Source organism: Carassius auratus, chromosome 13, assembly GCF_003368295.1.
Source record: "Carassius auratus strain Wakin chromosome 13, ASM336829v1, whole genome shotgun sequence".
Taxonomy (NCBI): domain Eukaryota; kingdom Metazoa; phylum Chordata; class Actinopteri; order Cypriniformes; family Cyprinidae; genus Carassius; species Carassius auratus.
Window position 1 is genome coordinate 5,711,576 of NC_039255.1, and position 20,262 is coordinate 5,731,837.

At 36.0% G+C, this 20,262-nt stretch overlaps 1 protein-coding gene across 1 annotated transcript in view; it reads right to left on the reverse strand.

Moving 5' to 3' along the window:
- LOC113112423 (cadherin-23) overlaps positions 1-20,262 on the reverse strand; it is a 197,163-nt gene that overhangs the window by 59,306 nt on the left and 117,595 nt on the right. The window contains exons 13-20 of the mRNA XM_026277988.1: positions 13,592-13,656; positions 11,925-12,162; positions 10,158-10,263; positions 9,736-9,863; positions 7,994-8,066; positions 1,222-1,338; positions 861-973; positions 525-632 (exon numbers count right to left, since the gene is read on the reverse strand). Coding sequence (XP_026133773.1) covers positions 525-632; positions 861-973; positions 1,222-1,338; positions 7,994-8,066; positions 9,736-9,863; positions 10,158-10,263; positions 11,925-12,162; positions 13,592-13,656 — 948 coding nt within the window. The remainder of the gene's footprint in view (positions 1-524; positions 633-860; positions 974-1,221; positions 1,339-7,993; positions 8,067-9,735; positions 9,864-10,157; positions 10,264-11,924; positions 12,163-13,591; positions 13,657-20,262) is intronic.

Below are 20,262 nucleotides of genomic sequence, written 5' to 3' on the forward strand. Positions count from 1 at the left end.
AAGAGAAACTATAAGACATTAACACACACAAAACCGATAGTACTAACTGTTTACCTGCTGACATTAGGATCAAACCTCTGCTTCAAAACTGACACTCTTTCTGTATCTTATCATTTCATCGACAGAATTCGATCCGCTTCTTATATGATGGGATTTAAGTCTTTTTGGTGTCTAACCAGACTATGCAAAAGGGGAACTATGCACCATTAAAGAATAAGAATAAAAGCCATGATACATTTTTGTGTGAACAGATTGATAATTAAGGTATGATTGACTGATGATGCCTTCCCTCAAACACTGAAGGGAGAATGAGATCTGAGAGCTGCACCAGAGAGGGTAATTTAGCATTATTTATCACATTAAGAAAAGAAAGAAATCCGTTGTTAATTTATTTGTGTACAGGTTGAGGGCTGAGAAGAACTGAAAAATGAATGTATCATTAGCAACCTTCATGTACAGGTCAAAGGTCAGGTCTGAGATCAAAAGGTCAGTTCAGAGGTTAAAGGTCAGACCAGTGCACTCACAGTAATGACGTCAGTATCGATGGGACTCATCTCCACAACATTCGCTTGATACGGCTCATCTCGCCACATGGGGACGTTATCATTTATGTCCAGAATAGTGATGTTCACCTGCAGTGGACAGATACATGCAACATAATAATGCATTGCTTCGGGTGACTTTGCTTTAAAATATAGTGAACAGTAGATACCCATAATAGAAAGCCCATTTCAATGAATAATTAAATCATTTAATGCTAATAGACACAATAAACAATTCTTCTGTCTAGTTGCTGTATATGAATTGGCTCTCATAGTTGATGTCATTTGTCTGAGATAGATCAAAGAGTCAGCCGTTACCGTAGCGATGCCGGTTTTCTGCTGTGGTCCCACGCCTCCATCAACGGCTCTTACGATCAGAATATACTCCGACTTCATCTCTCGATCCAGAAGAGCTGTGGTGGTGATCTCTCCTACATACAGTACACATACGCTCATATTCAGCTCAACTGAAACTCATGTGATAATAATGTACATATAATATTGTTGTTTCTATCGATTTAAAGTTGCAATTTTGATTAAGTGGTCCACACATAAAAAACATTCAGTTGTTAACTGTTATCTGTAAACTGTTATTTAAAAGGGCCTTTATGGTCTGTGAGACCTCTTTACAGAGCACAAGGGTTAAAGGGCAGGTGTGAGTGTGTGTGCTGTTGTCCACCTGAGCGAGTGTTGAGTCTGAACTGAGAGCTGCCCTGCAGGGAATAGATGAGAGAGACCTGACCAAACTCCCGAGACGCGTCCAGGTCTGTAGCGTTCACAAACAGCACTGTCGCTCCTGACAGAGAGACTTGACTTTAACCCCCCTTTTATTACAAAATATTCAAGGTTTAGTTAAACCTTACATAGATTAAAAAGTTATTTAAAACACAAACATATGATAATAAATAGCGCAGAAAACAAAGGAAGGCAATAGCACAATTAAATATACATTTGTAAAGCACCATCAAAATCAGATTCACATATGCACTGGTTAACTCCCCAAATGTGATTGAAAGTCTCCAGGTCTTTAACCAAGGAATAGTATGCATATTCCACCTTTAATCTAGTTTTAATTAACCCTTTTAAAATTAACATTGCATCAGTTGACACAGCATTATTTATTTTGCTTTTACGTGAAATCCATATTCCCATTTTTGCTTGCCCAAACAAAAAATTAAGCAAAACATGGATCTGCTTTCTGTTTCTGTTATACTTCGGTCCATATATAAATAACATGGGTGAAAACACTTCTCCCAAAACAGTACACCATTCTTCTAATTGAGAAAATAATGGCACAAGCCTCCCACATTGAAGAAATAAATGAAAAACAGTTTCAGTCATCCCACAAAAAGGACATCCCTCCTGAACCTGGGGATCGAGGTGTGCTCTGTATCTGTTTGTAGCTATTAACCCATGCACAACTCTCCACTGAAGGTCTCCGGACCTTTTTTCAATGGGAGGCTTATACAAGGCCCTCCAGCAACCCTTCGGGGAAGAGCCTGATCCGAATAGCTCTTGCCATTTCGACTCTTTAACTCCTCCTAAAGACTGAGAGTGTGAAACTTTTACACATGTGGCGTACAGTGCTTTCTTCTCAGTTTTACTGAAACCGTTCAGTTTAGGTGTCTTGAAGGTCAACAAAGACCCCTCCTTTTCTTCAAATATACCCACATCCGGAATTATTCTTAGTTCAGGAAAAGTTAAGTCCATATCTTCATTTGTTTCCACACTGCGTTTAAAATCTGTTGATAGGCTCTCGAGAATTTCATTTAGCAGTTTTTGTGTCCGACGAATTGATCTTATTCCAATCTTGGAAGCTAGCATTTCAGGAGTCATCCATCCATCTGAAGTTATTAAATGTCCAATCTTTACAACTCCTGCAGCCTTTAAAAGATTCCTCATCGATGGTGATTTTAGGATCGCTGAGTCCACCATAGAATTGTATATTAGGGGTTCCTCCCTTGACCAGTGACCCCCCTCATCCGTGATGTCTCTTGTGATATTAAAAGTCCTCCAGGCTTTGAACACTGAGTGATAAAAGGAAGTTAATCCAGTCAAATCAACATGTTGAATGTCCAGAAGAAACAAGTGTTTATCCAGCCCCATCCCTCCTGCTCTTCTAAGGAGGGCAGAAGCTACTCCAGACCAGCTTACATCCAATCCGTAGAGTAATCTTTTTACTGTCTGTAGTCTGAAAGTCTTAATTCTGCTTTTTACATCCACTAGTCCTTGTCCACCTTCTTGTCTGGGCAGAAACAAAGTTGATGCTCTTATCCAGTGGTTACCGGACCAAAAAAAGTCTGTTAAGCGTTTTTGGATTTTTACAACCAAATCTTCAGGAGGTTCCAGAATGTTCATTTTGTGCCATAGCGTTGAGGCTACAAGGTTGTTGCAGACCAGGGCTCTTCCTCTATAGGATAACTGGGGTAGCAGCCAATGCCAGCAAGACAACCGAGCACACACCTTCTCCACCAGGCCCTCCCAATTCTGTCTCTTATAATCCTCCCTTCCTAAAAACACCCCCAAATATTTTAACCCAGATTTTCCCCATTTTAAATTACCTGGGAGAGCTGGAGTGTTATGGTCTAGACCACACCACATTGCATCACTTTTTGCCCAGTTTACTTTTGCAGATGAAGCTTTACCATAACTTAATAAAATCTCTTTTAAAACCTGAACATCGTTAACATTCCTTAAAACAACAGTAATGTCATCAGCATAAGCTGAAACTTTTACAAAATCATTAAAAATAGCACCTTGTACCTTCAAACCCATTAAACTCTCTCTTAGTTTACATAGAAGAGGTTCAATAGCTAAGCTGTAAAGCTGACCAGAAAGTGGGCATCCTTGTCTGATACCCCTCTGTACCTTAACAGGGACACTTAGGCCTCCTGCTATCTTTACCATACATGTAGCATTATTGTACAACAACTTTATCATTTTCCTAAATTCCTCTCCAAACCCAAAAGCTTCTAATACTTTAAAAAGATATTGATGATCAACACGATCAAACGCTTTCTCCTGATCTAGTGACAGTATTCCAACATCTATATTATTACACATTGCATAATCAATAACATCACGTACTAGATGCAAATTATCAGCAATACATCTGTCTTTTATACAGTAAGATTGATCTTTGTGTATAATTTTGAACAATATTTTGTTCAATCTGTTGGCAAGGCACTTTGATAAAAGTTTGTATTCAGTGCAGAGGATTGCCAAAGGTCTCCAGTTCTTTAACAGGGTAAGATCACCTTTTTTTGGAAGCAATGTTAATACAGCCCGTTGGCAGCTCTTTGGTAGAAAACCAGTACGATTACATTCCTTTAGCACCTCAAATAAATCAGATCCAAGTGTTGTCCAGAAATGCTTATAAAATTCACCAGGAAGTCCATCTATGCCTGGGGTACGACCCAACGAAAGACCCGTTACGGCATCACTTAATTCCGCAAAGGTTAATCCAGATTCCAGTGCTTGCTTATCTTCTTCATTTAAACAAGGAAGATCTTGTAGGAATCCATTTTGTATCGGAATGTCTATGTCCTCAGGTGAGTATAAATGTGAATAGAAATTCACTGCTAGTCTACGCATTTCCACAGGTTCAGATGTACATTGTCCATTGTCATTCTTCAGGTTATACATTTGGTTAACTTGCACACTCTTGCGTTCCAGATTGAAAAAAAAAGAGGTGGGACTGTCCATATCCTTTATTGATAGGAATCGGTTTCTCACAAGAGCTCCTTTAACCTTTTCATTTAATATAGAGCTCAATTTTAATTTCTTCTCAGACCACTCATTTACATTGGAAGAAAGATCTCCTATCATATTTTTTTCAATGGCAAGGATTTCTCTTTCAAGCCATTCCAGAGACCGTTTCAAACTAAAATTAGAGTGAGATGTATACTGCTGACAAAATTCCCTTATATGAACTTTTCCAACTTCCCACCAAAGAATAACACTATCAAATCTTATTTTCTCTTTTTTCCAGGTCTCCCAAAAATGTTTAAAAGATTCACAAAAACTCCGGTCTTGTAACAATTTGACATTAAAATGCCAGTAAACACTTCTGTTTTTCTTAGAATTCAAAGTACAGTCAATAGTGATTAATTTGTGATCAGTGAAGGATGCAGGGACAATAGCTGTATTAATAATTCTACTTTTCATACTATTAGATAAGTACAGTCTATCCAGTCGTGCTGCTGAAATCCTCCCATCACTAACCTTTACCCATGTATATTGTTTAACAGAGGGATTATTTTCTCTCCATATATCAGTAAGATTGGAGGTTTTAATAACATTTTCAAGTACTGTTGGTGACTGAAAATGGGGTTCTTCTCCATTTCTATCAAGCAAGGCATTAAGTGTGCAGTTCCAGTCTCCAGCTAAGATAGTAAAACCATTACCTTGCTGTTGTCCTAAAAACACTTTCAATTTGTTAAAAAAAATAATTCTCTCAGCTCCTATATTAGGTGCATATACACTCACAAACGTGAAGACAAGACCATTTAAATCAACCTTAACTGCTAAACATCTTCCTGGTTCAATTTCCTTTTTTCCCAAAACTTTGGCTTTTATAGAGGGAGAAAAGAGAATAGCAGTTCCTGCACTCAGGTTAGTCCCATGTGTGAGCACACATTCATTCCTCCACCACAATCGCCAGTCAACCTCATTGTTTACATCACTATGAGTTTCTTGTAAGAAAATTACATCTAATTTCTTTAACTTGATGAATTCTATCACTGTATCAGCTTTACTCTTATCCCTCATCCCATTAACATTTAGGGATCCCACGCGTAAGGTTTCCATAAGAGGGAAAAAGATTAGAAAAAGAACAGTCAGAAAGATATGTGTATTAGCCATAGTAATTAGTTATATTTTCCTCTTTTTGGTTTCCCTTTCCCTGTCTTAGACTTTTTACGAATATCAGTTATATGTTTTTTTAACCTAAAACGTTTCTGTTGTGATAGCTCATCATTATTGCAACTTTTCCTTGCCCACATTACAGAAGAGATAAACTTATCCAGATCTGGGAAAAATTCACTCACTTCCGTGCTTCTACCTTTTGTCTCATCCAGGAAAGTATTAATTTGTGCCACAGTATACAATCCTTCTGTGTCTACTTTTGACATTTCTGACCCTTCAGACCAATGCCCATCATCTTTCACACTATCATCTGTGTACTGAGATAACCCATCCATATCATCCACCGAGCATTGCTCAGCTACTTGTATACCAGTCTGAGATACACACTCATTTTCTTTTGCTTCCTCAACATCATCATTTTCAGTTATAACAATCGCAGAACTGCATCCAGCCTGCTCACTACTCTCCACATCCACACCAGCATCGCTTTCACTCACCTCATTGTGCCCGTAGACCTCCCCTAACGGCCTTTTGTTCGGTTTCTTAGGTAGTTGTTTATCCTGTGCTACTGTCGTATTATCCTCAGTATCACTGGTATCATTGCGATGAGCTGATCCGTTTTCAGTCGCATTAACAGGCAGCTGCTGCTCAACATCCGCTGTTTTATTGGGACAGGAGAAGCGTTTGTGGCCTATATTTCCACAAGCAAAGCACTTTAGATTGTCAGTACTTGCATACAGCATATATGATCCATCTCCATGACTTACACGGAACGAGATCTCTAATGTGCGCTCCGATGAAGTCAGAAACATTAACACTTGTCTCCTAAATGACAAAACGTGTTTGAGATCAGTGTTTTTACATCCTAATGGAATGTTTCTGACCGGACTTGCGATTTTACCGTATCGGGTTAATTCTTTAACAATCGCCTCATTCGAGACAAAAGGCGGTACATTGGAAATAGTGACTTTAGTTGCCGGAGCCGTTAAAGGAGTAACGGGCACAAACATTTCCTTAATCCATAATCCATTCTCAGTCACCTGGTGAACTAACTGCTCTGTTTTTAAAAACACGATGACTGCTTTGTTCATCCGCGATGCTGAGAGAATATTGTCGAAGCCTATAATTTCTCCCACCACCACGAGAACATCCTCCACGCTCACGCCAAGTTCAGGTACACACCTGCAGCCATTACGCAACGACAGGTGTGAGACTCCCTGACTAACTTCAGAGGCCATACCGACACGCGACAAAAGCCGCGAGCGGCTTCAAATACTCAATGATCTTAAAACAATTATTATTAAGAACAAAGAGGAGGAAAAAATAAATAAATAAGAAAACACTTTCAAAATGCTCAATTTACACGCTCGCTCTAACCAGCACGCTCAGACGCCCCACTACACTCGTACGTACGCACAGAGAGAGAGAGAGAGAGAGAGAGAGAGAGATAAAAGAAAAAGTTAAACCATCAGATAATAAATGAGAGTGTGAGACAGACACTGTACAAAGAGGAAAAAACAGATGAGGTGACAGACAGGGATGGTCTTCAGACAGGAAGTGGTGAGTGTGCAGCGCTGTGCATAGATGGAGACAGGGTTATGGATTTCAGGATCATCAGAGTGTGTTCAGTACCAGTGACACACACAGAAGAGCACAACAGACGCTGGGCAGAGCAAATGTACTTTTCACTTTGATGATTGGAGGCGAGTCTATTGTGTGGAATAAAAGCTCTGAGTGCATGAGAATCATGTTCAATTAAAACACAATGATATAAAGAAAAAAAAAAAAAAAAAAACAAGACGGAAAAAAATATCTTGAAGGAGTTTTGTAGAGTGTCTACAATGATGCAGTACACCGAGAAAACACACACACACACTCTGTAGCTTAACAGACTAAATTAGCATTTTCTGAAGGAAACACCAGTGCTTCTCAGTAGTTTGTTTAGTTGTCTGGTGTGAATGAGAATCAACACTGTTAATTAATTAAAAATAAAATATTATTTCTCCTTTTGGAAGGAGTTGCACTCGATAGATGGTTAAATAAATGCAACAATTATTACAATAAGCAGTATTACTCACATAATACTCTAATACACAATAATACTGATAAATAGTGAGAGATAAAAAAATAAATAAAAACCAATGACCACAAAAACAAAACATTACAAATGACAACACACTGGCAAATAGTGGGAGATTGTATACAATGTAAAAATTAAATTAAATTAAATTAAAAACAAGGCACGAATGAGGCCTGTGTATTAAGCAGCTCAGGTTTTATTAACAGGTTTAGAATGAACCTCTGACCAGATTCTCTGGGGAGTATTTGAACTCATTGGTTCTGGTTTTGGATGGTCAGAACTGAAACAAAACTACCAAAAGCCTTTGTCCTAACTCTGGGAAAACAGCACTTATTCACACAAAACATTATATTAGTGCGGAATAAAACTAGTGCACAGCTGGCTGAGCGTTGTAAATCATCACTGACAGGAATCTAGTTATGTTGTCATGAGGTTTTGAGCACTGTACATGCGCTACATGTTGATGCATTCTTCCATTTTTTTGGCAGTAGAATTGTAAATGTACCTGCAATGATATTCTCAGGTATGTTGACGATGTAAGATGGGAGGCTGAACTCGGGTGGGTTGTCATTCTCGTCCTGCAGAGTGAAGGAGGGAAGAAAACTGTGTTATAGGCATCTAAAAAGTCTTAAAATATGAACTCATTAATTTTACACAGGGAAAAAAACTGCTTTTGGTTATAATTAAATGGATTGATGGAGTGCTTTGGGGGTTTATTGGAAACTCACAGTCTGTGGCGATGGGAAATTATTCAATATCAGATGCATACACTGTTTTACCACTTCATTTCAGCTCAACATTTAGTAATAGCACATACACACACAGACGTGGATGTGTCAAAACCCTTTTCAGATGAAATGTGCCTCATCGGGATCATAATAAAAGAGAGAAATTATCCATGGATTAACCATTCTAGTCAATGCACCTCAGAGAAAACCAATGAATTCAGCATTAGCACACAGATCACACAACTCCAAACTGTGTGTTTGTTTGTGTGTGAGGGTAATCTTTGTTTTCACCAGATTCGAAGTTGAAGGAATATTCCGATTTACAAGTTAAGTGAAATCACTTTTTTTTTTACTTGTCTCTCCTTTTTCTATAAAAAAGCTAAATTTACCATTACAGTGAGTCAGTTGCAATGGAAGTGAATGTGGATAATCCTTAAACAATAAAATACTCGCAGGTGTGGACGCTAACATCGTTATCTTTATAGTTATCTTTATAATTATCATTCCTGAAGACGGAGCTTTAGTGTGAAAACCTCTGGGTTGCATTTCAGTGTAACTCCACCAAAACGGAGACTTCTGAAAACGATGGCATGCTGCCCACATTCGCTCTGCGTATCCTTGACAACCGTGTAAACAATAACATCATGCTCATTGTTGTACCTGCAGGAATGGTCATGTGACATGCATTTTCGGTTGTGTAGTGTGGACGGAGATCGTTTCTAAACACAAGTGTAGGCAAGAATCGTTTTCATTTTCAAAAATGAACACTAGGGTAAACAGAGGCTAAAACAACAGTAAAACTGACAAAAACAACTTTACAGTTCAAATAATGTTTAAACAAAATACTTTGTTTACGGTTAAGTGAGTTAGGGAAGAGAATACTGAGAATACTGTTTCATTTGAGGTAAGGAAGTTGCTGAAAGAAGTTAGTTTTGTTTTAGTTTTGGGCTTGTTGCCCCTGACGACATTCACAATAATATACATATATATATATATATATATATATATATATATATATATATGCATCTCTTGTTGAGATACTGTTCTCTCATTCTGTTACGGCTGACTCCTAGATGTCCTATGTCCTAACAATATTTTAATAAAATCTTTATATTTTTGAAAAAGTCTCTTATGCTCAAGTCTGCATTTCTTTCATTAAAAATAAAGTTAAAACAGTATTATAATATTTTTTTCATATATTTATTAGTACATTGTGGAATTTAAAGAAAAAATTCTGAATATTATCAATATTGAAAACAGTTGTGCTGCTTAGTATTTTTGTGAAAACAGTGATATATCGGTTTCAGCAAAAAACGTCATTTCTGAGATTCATTTAAAGCATCCTTGATCAATACAAATTTTTTAAAATAAAAATAACATACTGACCCCAAACATTTGAATGGTAGTGCATTTGACATAATATTACAAACATCTGCATAATTCTTTCCTCTAATCGTAGGATTGCACTCTTTCATGGTGTGGTATATTGAGCATTCCCTCTGGGGGTAGGTGTACTCACAAACAGCTCTACGGTGACTGGAATAGTGCTGTTGAGGGACGGGTTCCCTCCATCTCTGGCCATCAGAGAAAGAAAGATCAATCCACCTGGAACCTGCTCATAATCCAGAGGACGATTCACCGTGATGACTAAAAAAACAAACAAGAAGGAGTTATGGCACTCAAATGTAATAAATATAAAAACCGAAATAAATATAAACAATATATTAGCATGTGTTTACTAGACAGCCATGTATAATCCATTTATGAAACACCAGAGGTCACAAAGGCTTCTCTAAAGGCATTTTCACACTTAAGGTGTTAAACCTAAATCCGATTCCCAGCTAAAGCACTGAGTGATGGAGAATGCATAATGTAACCCATCACCAGGCCTGAACAAGCTGTGAAATCATATTATTAGGTGCCTTTGATTTGAACACAGACCTGCGTAGCCCTCCACCACACTGATGCTGAAATATGACCTAAACTGAGAGGCGTAGATGATGGTGTAGGTCAGGATGTTGTTGGGAGGAGAGTCCTCATCCGTCGCCTGAGAAAGACACACATAGAGACACAGAAGGCCATTATATAATTATCATAATGACTGTTTCCAAACTAGTTTCCTTATTACCGCCCTTTCCTTCATCTGTCACTGTAGGCAAAAGCAGGGAAACCGAGTCCACAGACTTATGCTTGGTTGGGCCAGAAGCTAACCTCTAGCTCTCAAACAAACAGAGCGATGTTTTTATAGCATTATTAAATTAAATCAAATTAAATTTATGCATTTAGCAGACGCTTTTATCCAAAGCGACTTACTGTGCATTCAGGCTATCAATGTGTTCCCGGGGAATTGAACCCCCAACCTTGCGCTTGATACGCAATGTTCTACCAATTGAGCTACAGGAACACTATATATAGCATTATATATTTTGTTGTTATTAAAATTATAATTAAAATTTGTTTTCATTAATTGAAGTCAGGCTGAAAATAAAATTAAATGTATTAGATAAAAAACGTAAACATGTTGCCTTGACAACTAACTAAAATAAAAATCAATGGAAGTTAAAATAAAAATTATGCATTAAATAAATGAGAGAAAGAAAGAAAGAAATGCAAACAAAGCAAAGTTTTTATAGTGTTTAAACAGTGATAATTAAAAATAATTCTCATTACCTGAAATAAAGTAAAATATCAATATTAGATTCAATATTAATTATGATAAATATATTATATAATCAACCCACCCTCCACCCCCTCTTTTTTCATTGAAAAATTAAGTTTGAATGAAAACTGAAAATATAAAATGTATTATAGTAGTTAAGAAATTATAAATATATAGAAATTATAAATAAATGATATATTACAGTACTAATAAACAATTCTAAAATAACACCACATCAAATAAGAAACTAAAGTCACAGTATTTCACCCTTCAGAGAAAAAAAAACTAAACTAAACAAGATTGTTACATCACCTCTGAATCTAAAGGATTGTAATGTAAGGCAATGTATAAAAGTCATTAAATTAACTGAATGGCTTATCCTTTTTTGTCCTAATAGAGTACCATTTTTGTGCTTTTCAGGTAAAAAAAAAAAATAATAACATAAGATGAAATAATTGTGTAGTGAATAGGATAGAAAGATTACAAAAACCATTTAAACTGGCAGACATACAACAACACACATCGCCACCTGCTGATCAGATAAGTGAAGACCTGCCTTCAAACTGTCAATCACAGCACAGATCAGAGCAGACGGCTCAGATTAGTGCTGCCATGTCCACACTAACAGAGACATGCTGAACACTAATAGAGAGACTGACCCACAATTACACATCAGAACTCGGGCACAGGGAGTCTACAAGAGCTGCCTGTTCACATTCACATTCATCTCAATGGCTCTTTTTTCATTTCACATTCTTGGTCTGATTGTGCTTGATTCATCGGTGCTTTTTTCTCTGAAAATACTTCTCAATTCAACTGACATCATCCTGAAACTTTTCAACCCTTCCCATCCGTTTACATGGCATCCACTTTTCACCATCCTATCAGTACGTGAGGGACGAAGACAAACCCCATCCTACATTTTCTATTAATAACTCTGTATTACTGCAAACATCAGTTACTAAGTAAACATGTGGAGAACAGCATTTCCCCATTCTACGTTTCTTCCGCCTGCTTTTCTAAACCCCACATCTCTTCATTTTTCTCACCCAGGCTCGGACTATTTGTTGCGGAGCCTGTTCGTTTTCCATTAGTGAACCCGTATACACCTCCTTCTGGAAGACTGGCGCATTGTCGTTTACATCCATCACGTTAATGCGAAGGCGTCCTGTAGTCTCCTCCCCTCCTCCATCACGGGCCAGTATTGTTAGAGTAAAGCGCCTCATGAGCTCATAATCCATCCAGTCTCGCAGAGTCACCCAACCTGTCTCAACATCCAAAGAGAACCTGGAGGAGGAGTTCATACATGGAAATGAGTCAGCATTAATGAATTAATAGTTGTGAGAGATGTAAATAAAGACACAAATTGATTAACCGGCAAATGAGAACTTTAAATTGTTAGACTGAGTGACTTTAGCTGGAAAAATGATTCTGTCATTGTCTTGTATTATTGACTATTTTCCTGTTTAACACTGTAAAGCTGCTTTGACACAACCAGTATTGTATAAAGAGCTGTACTGTACCAATAAAGCTCACTTGATTTGTCTTAGATCATGCAAAGGTTATGCTCAGAACAGCTTACTCCCATCAGAACCATATTTTAGTGTAAGACGTTTATTTTTTATTATTTTTTTATTATACTGTCAGTATAATATTGCTCACCAAGGCTGCATTTATTAGAAGAAAAATATAGTAAATGCATACATGCTTAGAATAAGAGACCTTTTTCAAAAACATAAAAAAAAAAAAAAATCCTAATTATTACAAAACTTTTGACAAGTGGAGTTTTTACTGTATATAATTACAGTATTTATTTTAGCTTATATTTTAATTCTTATCTTGTATAATTTATAATTGCATTAATTTTAACTAAGTTTTATTTTTGTTATGTGCTTTTACCATTACACAATTTCTATTTTTTTTTTTTTTTTCAGTTTTAGTTTTAAGTCATTTTAGAAGCTCAACTTAAACTTTTGTCATCTAATATTGAGATTTATTTATTTATTTATTTATTTATTTATTTATTTATTATTTCAGTTACTGGTATATTTTATATATATATAGTTAATAATAAACACTGCTTAGCAACCCAGAATGCCCAGTAATTTTACATTTTTTATATAATATGCAAAAATATGTACTATATTACTGTATATATAATATCCCAAGATGCAGTGCGCTTGATTTTAACCTCCATTTCCATAGGCAAATTTAGAATTGTAAATGTAAAATAACGCATTTTAAAATCTGTTTCTTGACTCCCAACAAAACTTGACTGGACTCCCAAAATACATTTTGCACAATAAATAAGTGTTTTAAATAAAACAAAATTATTTATAAATAATAATAGATAAAATACAAATGCAACAACCCTTTTATTACTGAGATTAGCTGATAACTGGATGTTGCTCACTGAATTGTTTAATATGGTGACAATGCAGTATAAGCCTACTAGCCTACTTTTGTTGTTGCATAATGTTTTATACATTTAAAAAAACAAACAACAGTATACATTACTTATTGTCTAGCATGCTGTAAACAGTATTCTATTTAATTTCAAACACAGACACAGAAGAAATCAGTCTAAGGAAAGAGGAGAGAAAGGCATGCAAATCTACAGAGATGTGGATTCAATTAATCAGAGGAAATGAATGAATTAAACAGGATGCTGTATCAGTGTGAAAGGTCACAGTATGTTAATGAATGATAATCTCACTGGTCTGGCTCATCGCTGAAGTAATACCGAACTGCTCCAAACGTGCCAGTGTCATTATCCGTGGCCTGCAGAGAGAAACACACAAACAGAGAGCATTGAGCATCATCAAGACGCACACTCTTGGTCATTCTGTATGTGAATGTGTGTGTTTGTGTATCCTTGAGTGTGTTTCAGTGTTTTAATATTGAGATGATGGTGTCAGCAACCCCTGTCCTACCCTACAAAGTACTCTGTTCTGCACAATTAACGCTGAAACACACACACAAACACAGACACACTCTCAAACACTCACTCTTCAGGAAGGACCATAAGGGGAAGAAGTGTCCTCACACCAGATGGGCTGGCATGAACTGGCCACCCTGTCCTCTGTCCTAAAACAACACAAGCTACTGCTTCACCTCTGAAATGTTAAGAAGCTCTTTTATAAAAGTAAAAGTAAAAGACAGTACAAATGAGTGACAATCCAGTGGTCTCACTGACATGTTCACCCACACCTCGACACTCGCTCCTTACTTTTGCTGCTGTTTAAACCTCAGTGAGCTGCCTTGATGTCTATTTGATTTGGAGTGCTCTATAAAGACAAGCAGCTCTTAAACTAAAAGCAAAACTCACAATTTTTCATGCATTTTATAAAAAAATAAATTCTTCTCTTGAAAATTTATTCAGTGCTGTAGGAAATATCTTAATGCAAATTAATACAAAAGGGTGAAAAACAAGTCACCGCAGAAACAACAGTGCAGCTGCGTATGTGTGTGTGAAAGAAAAACAGAATATGAAAAGTCACGCTTCTCTTTTATAATACACACATGAACGGCAAGTGTAACATCTGTTAGATCCTGATTTAGAGAGAATTTGTTTTCTTTTTTTGGAAATGATAATCCATCAAAGCAGATGTGCAGGTGTCTGTTATCAGACAGTTGTTATTGGGGATTTATCTGGAGGGCTGAAACTGATCTGTGGAGTTTTCCGCAGCTATTTGCTCTAATTACACACACACACACACACACACACGCTCATTCATTAGTCAGACTCGTTCTCAATAGCCTTATGTAGTCAGACTTTGCCAATAGTCAACGTCTGGTCCAATCTGCAGCTTAATCCAGCCAAGAAATGACCACTTAGACAGGAAGAGACCATCTGATGACATTTAAAGTGACCAACCAAAGTTTGTTTCCTTTACGTGACCTTTAAGGCCAAAAATTAATGAGGTTATAATAATTGAGACCAGTTGTACAAACAACATTAGAGAAAACACTGTAAAACAAGAGGAATCTCGAGCCATCCAAATATAAAACTGTTACAGATTATTTCATGGATATGACCAAAAACAAAGCAGAATATATAAGTGTGTATGAGTAAACTGTTTAATCACTTTCACATCAAGTTTCTTAAACAGCACATTTCAATATCTTTATCTTACATTAATATGAATCTCACAAACTTCGGCAACTGGATTTTCATATAAAGCAATAACTGCAGCAGCCTGGTACCATCAACTTTTTTTCAAACCTAACCTGAATAAAATAAATAAATAGATGCAAAAATGACCAAAACTGTGCCAGCTACACTTGATTTTATCCTCCATTTGCCAGTCAAAAATCATAAATACATTTAAATAAATGTATAAATATAAATGTATGCATAAAAAATATTTTTTATTCCCCCCCAAAATTTGTGTGTGCGTGTAAATGTAAATAAATTATATAAAAAATTTTTTAAATAAAATAAATATGATAAAATAAAACAATTCATTAAAATGTAAGTAAAGATAAAAAAAATAACACACACGTTATCATCAAAATGACCAGACGCTGCTTCCTGAAATAGTGTAGTGTAACAGGTCAGGCCTCCTACAATTTTAAATGCTTAATGTTAAATAATGATCATTTTGTTTCAAACTCAAATAACAAAAAAAGAAGGTCAGCTAATCAGATTCACCAAATGAAAACGTTCAATTAGAATCCAGAACTGGAACTACTTGTTTCATAATCGATGATAATGGTATGACTTCATTCCAATTTGCTCTTTCTGTTTGTTCTCTTAATTTTCTGTATGCATTTCAATAATGATAGCTGCATTTTAATCCAAGGCTCTGTCAAAAATGTATAGTCTTAAGACTGGTCTTCAGCAAATATAGTGTTTCATGCTACATTGATGGGATAATTTTGGAGAGGAGTCTATATTGGGTGTTTGTCACATTTGACAAAATCCCTTTTGATGTGTTTGAATCCCAGAGCTCACGCCTGTAGAGTGTGATGGACAGTCTTCCTGTTTAAATTATTTTAGGCTGATTTTCATTGAAATGGTATGTCAAATTTGATGTTCTTTTACAGTTTTCCTGATTTTTTTTTGTGGTGCTGATGTTAATGTCAAGGTAAGCGTTTGATGTAAGAGCTTGTTGTTTTAATTCCTCTCTCTGGTGAGTATTCTGTGATGGATCATGGCTGGGTGCTGGTAATGGGGTTTCAGTTGACTGGCGATGCTGCTGGTGTACAGGGTCATAGAGCTGTCTGAGTGTGTGCTGCTGTCAGTGCCACTATTAGAATCCATGATTCAACCATGCCCTGATGATGACCTCAGCCTCTGTGTGTGTGTGTGTGTGTGTGTGTGTGTGTGTGTGTGTGTGTGTGTGTGTGTGTGTGTGTGTGTGTGTGTGTGTGTGTGTTTGTGAGTATGGATTATGACCACCGCTCGCCTGGTGCAATGATACAGTGTATTCAGCCAACCGGCCAGAACAGTTTTCTACAAAAAATTATGTCAGAGTTTCAACGTTCACTTCTCACATCTCAATAATTGAATAAACAGCCAATGCGCCAACACTTCTCAATGCATTCAGCTAGCCACTGTACAATCTGTGAGGAGGAGAAACAAACTAACAAACAAAAGAATGAATGAAATAAAATGAAAGAGAAAAAAAGAAAAAACTAATATAAGAAAATAAACATACAACATAAAGATAAAAGAAAACAAATGAACGATAATTAATTACTAACAGAATGAAAAATATCAAAAACAAAAAACAAAGTAAAAATTTAAACAATCTATTGAACTTTTATCTCTACAGCCTTTTATTATTCCACAAGCAACCAAAAGAATAAACAAAAACAACAACAACAAAAATAAACAAATGGCAAAGGAAGCAAAAGAAAACAAACAAAAGACACTGAAAACAAACAAATGGTCAAAAGAAACAAGGTGGGAACAAAAAAAAAAAATTAATAAAGGGAACAAAAAGGGACAGAGAAAAACTGACTAATTAACGAAAAAGATAGAAAGTAATAAATCGGACTCAATCTTTCTTAATTTTTTTTTTTGTCTTCTATATAGCCTGCCTTTATACAGCTTTCTACAAACAAACAAACAGAAAAACAAACAAAAAAGAGAATAAACAAAAGGACACAATAAACAAGGTAAAAAACAAACAGAAAAGAAAAATAAAGGTAAATGAATGAAAGGAAGAAACCGGGACAGACAGAAACAGAAAGATTCACAAAAACAAAACAAAGAATGTAATAAAACAAATCAAAGACTCAATCTGTCTTACTTTTGTCTCCTTCATAGTCTTACTTTATAAACAAACCATAGAACAAATAACAAAAAAAGTTAATGAAATGGACATGATTAAACCGAAAAACAGTAAATGAAAAAAATATTAACAAACAAAATAAACAAATGAACAAATGAAGGATTCCATCTTTTTCTTTTGTCTGAGATTTGACCATCTGATTTTCACCAGTAAGAAAAAGTTTTAAAGTTTGTTGTTTTGCAGAACATCACAGTTATATATGACATGAGAATAAGGCCTAAATTTAGGAAGAACATTTCAAGGAAAATATAATCATATTTTCTTAATGATGTTTTCTTCTCAAACCTTTGATAATTACTGTAATCACCATGTTCTGAACATCACATTTCTTTTTAGTAACTTATTCTTAGCAGCATCAGTTGCGCACACTCACAAGATCTCCTGGTTCTTACTTCTAATTCAGTTCACTAGAGACTCGTACTAAACGGTTCATTCACTGAGCGGTGAGCATTCACTTTTATAAAAAATATATTTTCGGGTTAGAGACTTTAATCTTTGAGCCTTTCAGATCTTCTGTATGGACAAACAGCTTTTAAAACTCAAAAGACAAAGGAAAATATGAAATTGCATCATATGAACCCTTTAAATATAAAGTTCCCACCTCAATAAAATGCGAGCGCATACAGCACGCCGGCATTAAAATGTGACAACCTTGCATTGTGGTGGCTTGGAGTTCTAAAGGCAACTGAATACAAAAGCATTTTAAATAAATGCTGATCTTTTATCCTTCTTATTCTAAGAAAAAAATATACTGAATATTAAGAATATTACAACTGTTTTCAACATTGATAATAATAAAAAAATCTTGAGCCAAAAACTGAGCATATTAGAATGATTTCTGAAGGATCATGTAACACTGAAGACTGGAGTAATGAAGCTGAAAATTCAGCGTTGCATCACAGGAATAAATAAAATGTTGAAATATACTAAAATAGAAAACAGAAATTTTTAATTGCAATAATATTTTACAATATAATCAATATGATGGTTTCAATTTAGTTCAAATTAAGTTAATTTAGAATCAATGACTTAGAAACAACTGAAATTACTGAGCAGCTGAATCTACTTGTAATTATTATGTTCATAAAGTTCACTCTTTTCAAAAAGCACATTAGATGAACTTGATGACAAGTTTTGAGAGACTCCATTAGCTACTTAATTCATTTGATGAAACAAGTTTTTGGAAATGTTTTGCGTAAATTCGACTTATTAGGACACTCAAATGAGTGTGTGTGAGATAGTATTAGTCTCGGTGGTCAAAGTGAATCTGAGACTAAGCTGTTAGTGACACACTAATCCAACAGAGCGATCTGCCAAAACACACACATCGAGGCCTACACTCCTCTGAGACCCGTAGGGCCTCATTAATCTACAGAGATTAGCGGAAAAACATCTCTAGAAGTTACAATCGGACTAAACATTCCTATAGGCATGTCCAAAAAAGAAAAAGAAAAGGTGATTCATAAATGAATAAAATACTGCTTGAAATAATTTATTATCATAAATGTATTCTACATTTTATTCTAAATTCAAAATCCAAGAATCATCACACAGAAAAGACAAGTGCTGCCTCAGGGCGATGTCTAAGTCTCATCAACTGTTTACTGAATAAACCTATTACAGCAATTAGATAAACACACACGCAAGATGAACGTCTTCACAAACTGGAGAACCGTGATAAGATGAGTAAAACAGAGATTTAAAGAGAGAGGAAGAAAGGGAGGAGAAGGAAGAGAAGAGTTTTGGACAGAGAGAAAGAGAGAGAGAGAGAGAGATCAGCTTTCCGTTCAAATTTGGCCATAACAACAACTAAAAAAGAGGGATTAAAATGAGCATGACAGGAACAACATAGCCAAACTAGATCAGAATAGAGAGAGAGAGAGAGAGAGATTTGGCAACATGAATATGAAGTCTGTGTTTAGCCAGCAGCTATACTTTATAGACAGACCATCATCAGCGACTGTCCTCCTTCTTCCTGCTCTTTATGATTAAAGGAAAAAAGAGAGAATGAGAGAAAAATCGTGAACAGAAACCCAGATAAAGAAATATGACCACTTATGTCAAAGCTACAGATCCCCTCCTCTTCTTCACTGAACTTTAATTTATATACTATTAGTGCTCAAGTTAAATGTACAAAAGAATATGTACACATAAACCAACAAAAGTCCTCAGGAGAAATTAGTGAACAAACAGAAACCACTAACCAGCCAACACATACACACTCAAGAGGGACAGAAATCCATTAGTGCTATAATGGCTGAAGGAAAAGCGTGCGTATAAATGCATGTGCAAATAATAAATAGGACATACTGTAGAGTGATGCAAACAAACCACAGCCAAAAGACAGACTGAAAACAAAGAAGCAATTTATCGGATATGAGCTGCCATCATCTCATGAGACACAGACAAACTAAATAACTATAAATATTTATAATGACAACCACTGCCAGCACTGATAAATATTAAACAATGTCTGCCTTATCACACACACTATAGGTTGTTTATATAGTGTATTGTTAAGCATGACTTTGTGTGTTACACTGCAAAAAAATGTCTGTTTGAAAAAATCAAGTAAAAGAGATGCATGCTCAAGAAGTGATAAAACAACCTTCCCATTGGATAAGACATAACAGCTTAGTAAGATTATGTAATTATGCAATAAGAAAAAAATTTGCTTTGACAAAATTAAAACCAAAAGAGGAGAGGACACATCCCTGGGGGGCACCAGTACTGAGAAAGCCGGTGATCCACAGACAGATAGAGCTAGGAACAGGTAGCTGGGTTTGTTAGGTCTGGACTCTGGAGGAGTGCTGAGATGATTGTATTGAAAGCCAAACTGAAGTCCACAAACAGCATCCTCACTTACGTCCCTAGTTCGTCTAGAATTTGTAGGATATAATGCAGTTCCATGTTGACTGCATTATCCACAAACGTGTTTGCTCGATAAGCAAACTGCAGGGGGTCCAGTGTCGGCCCAGTGATGTCCTTCACATAAGCCAACACCAGTTGCTCAAACGATTTCATGACCACAGATGCAACATAGTTTGTAGTTAGTTTGTAGTCATTAAGTACTGTGATTTTGGGT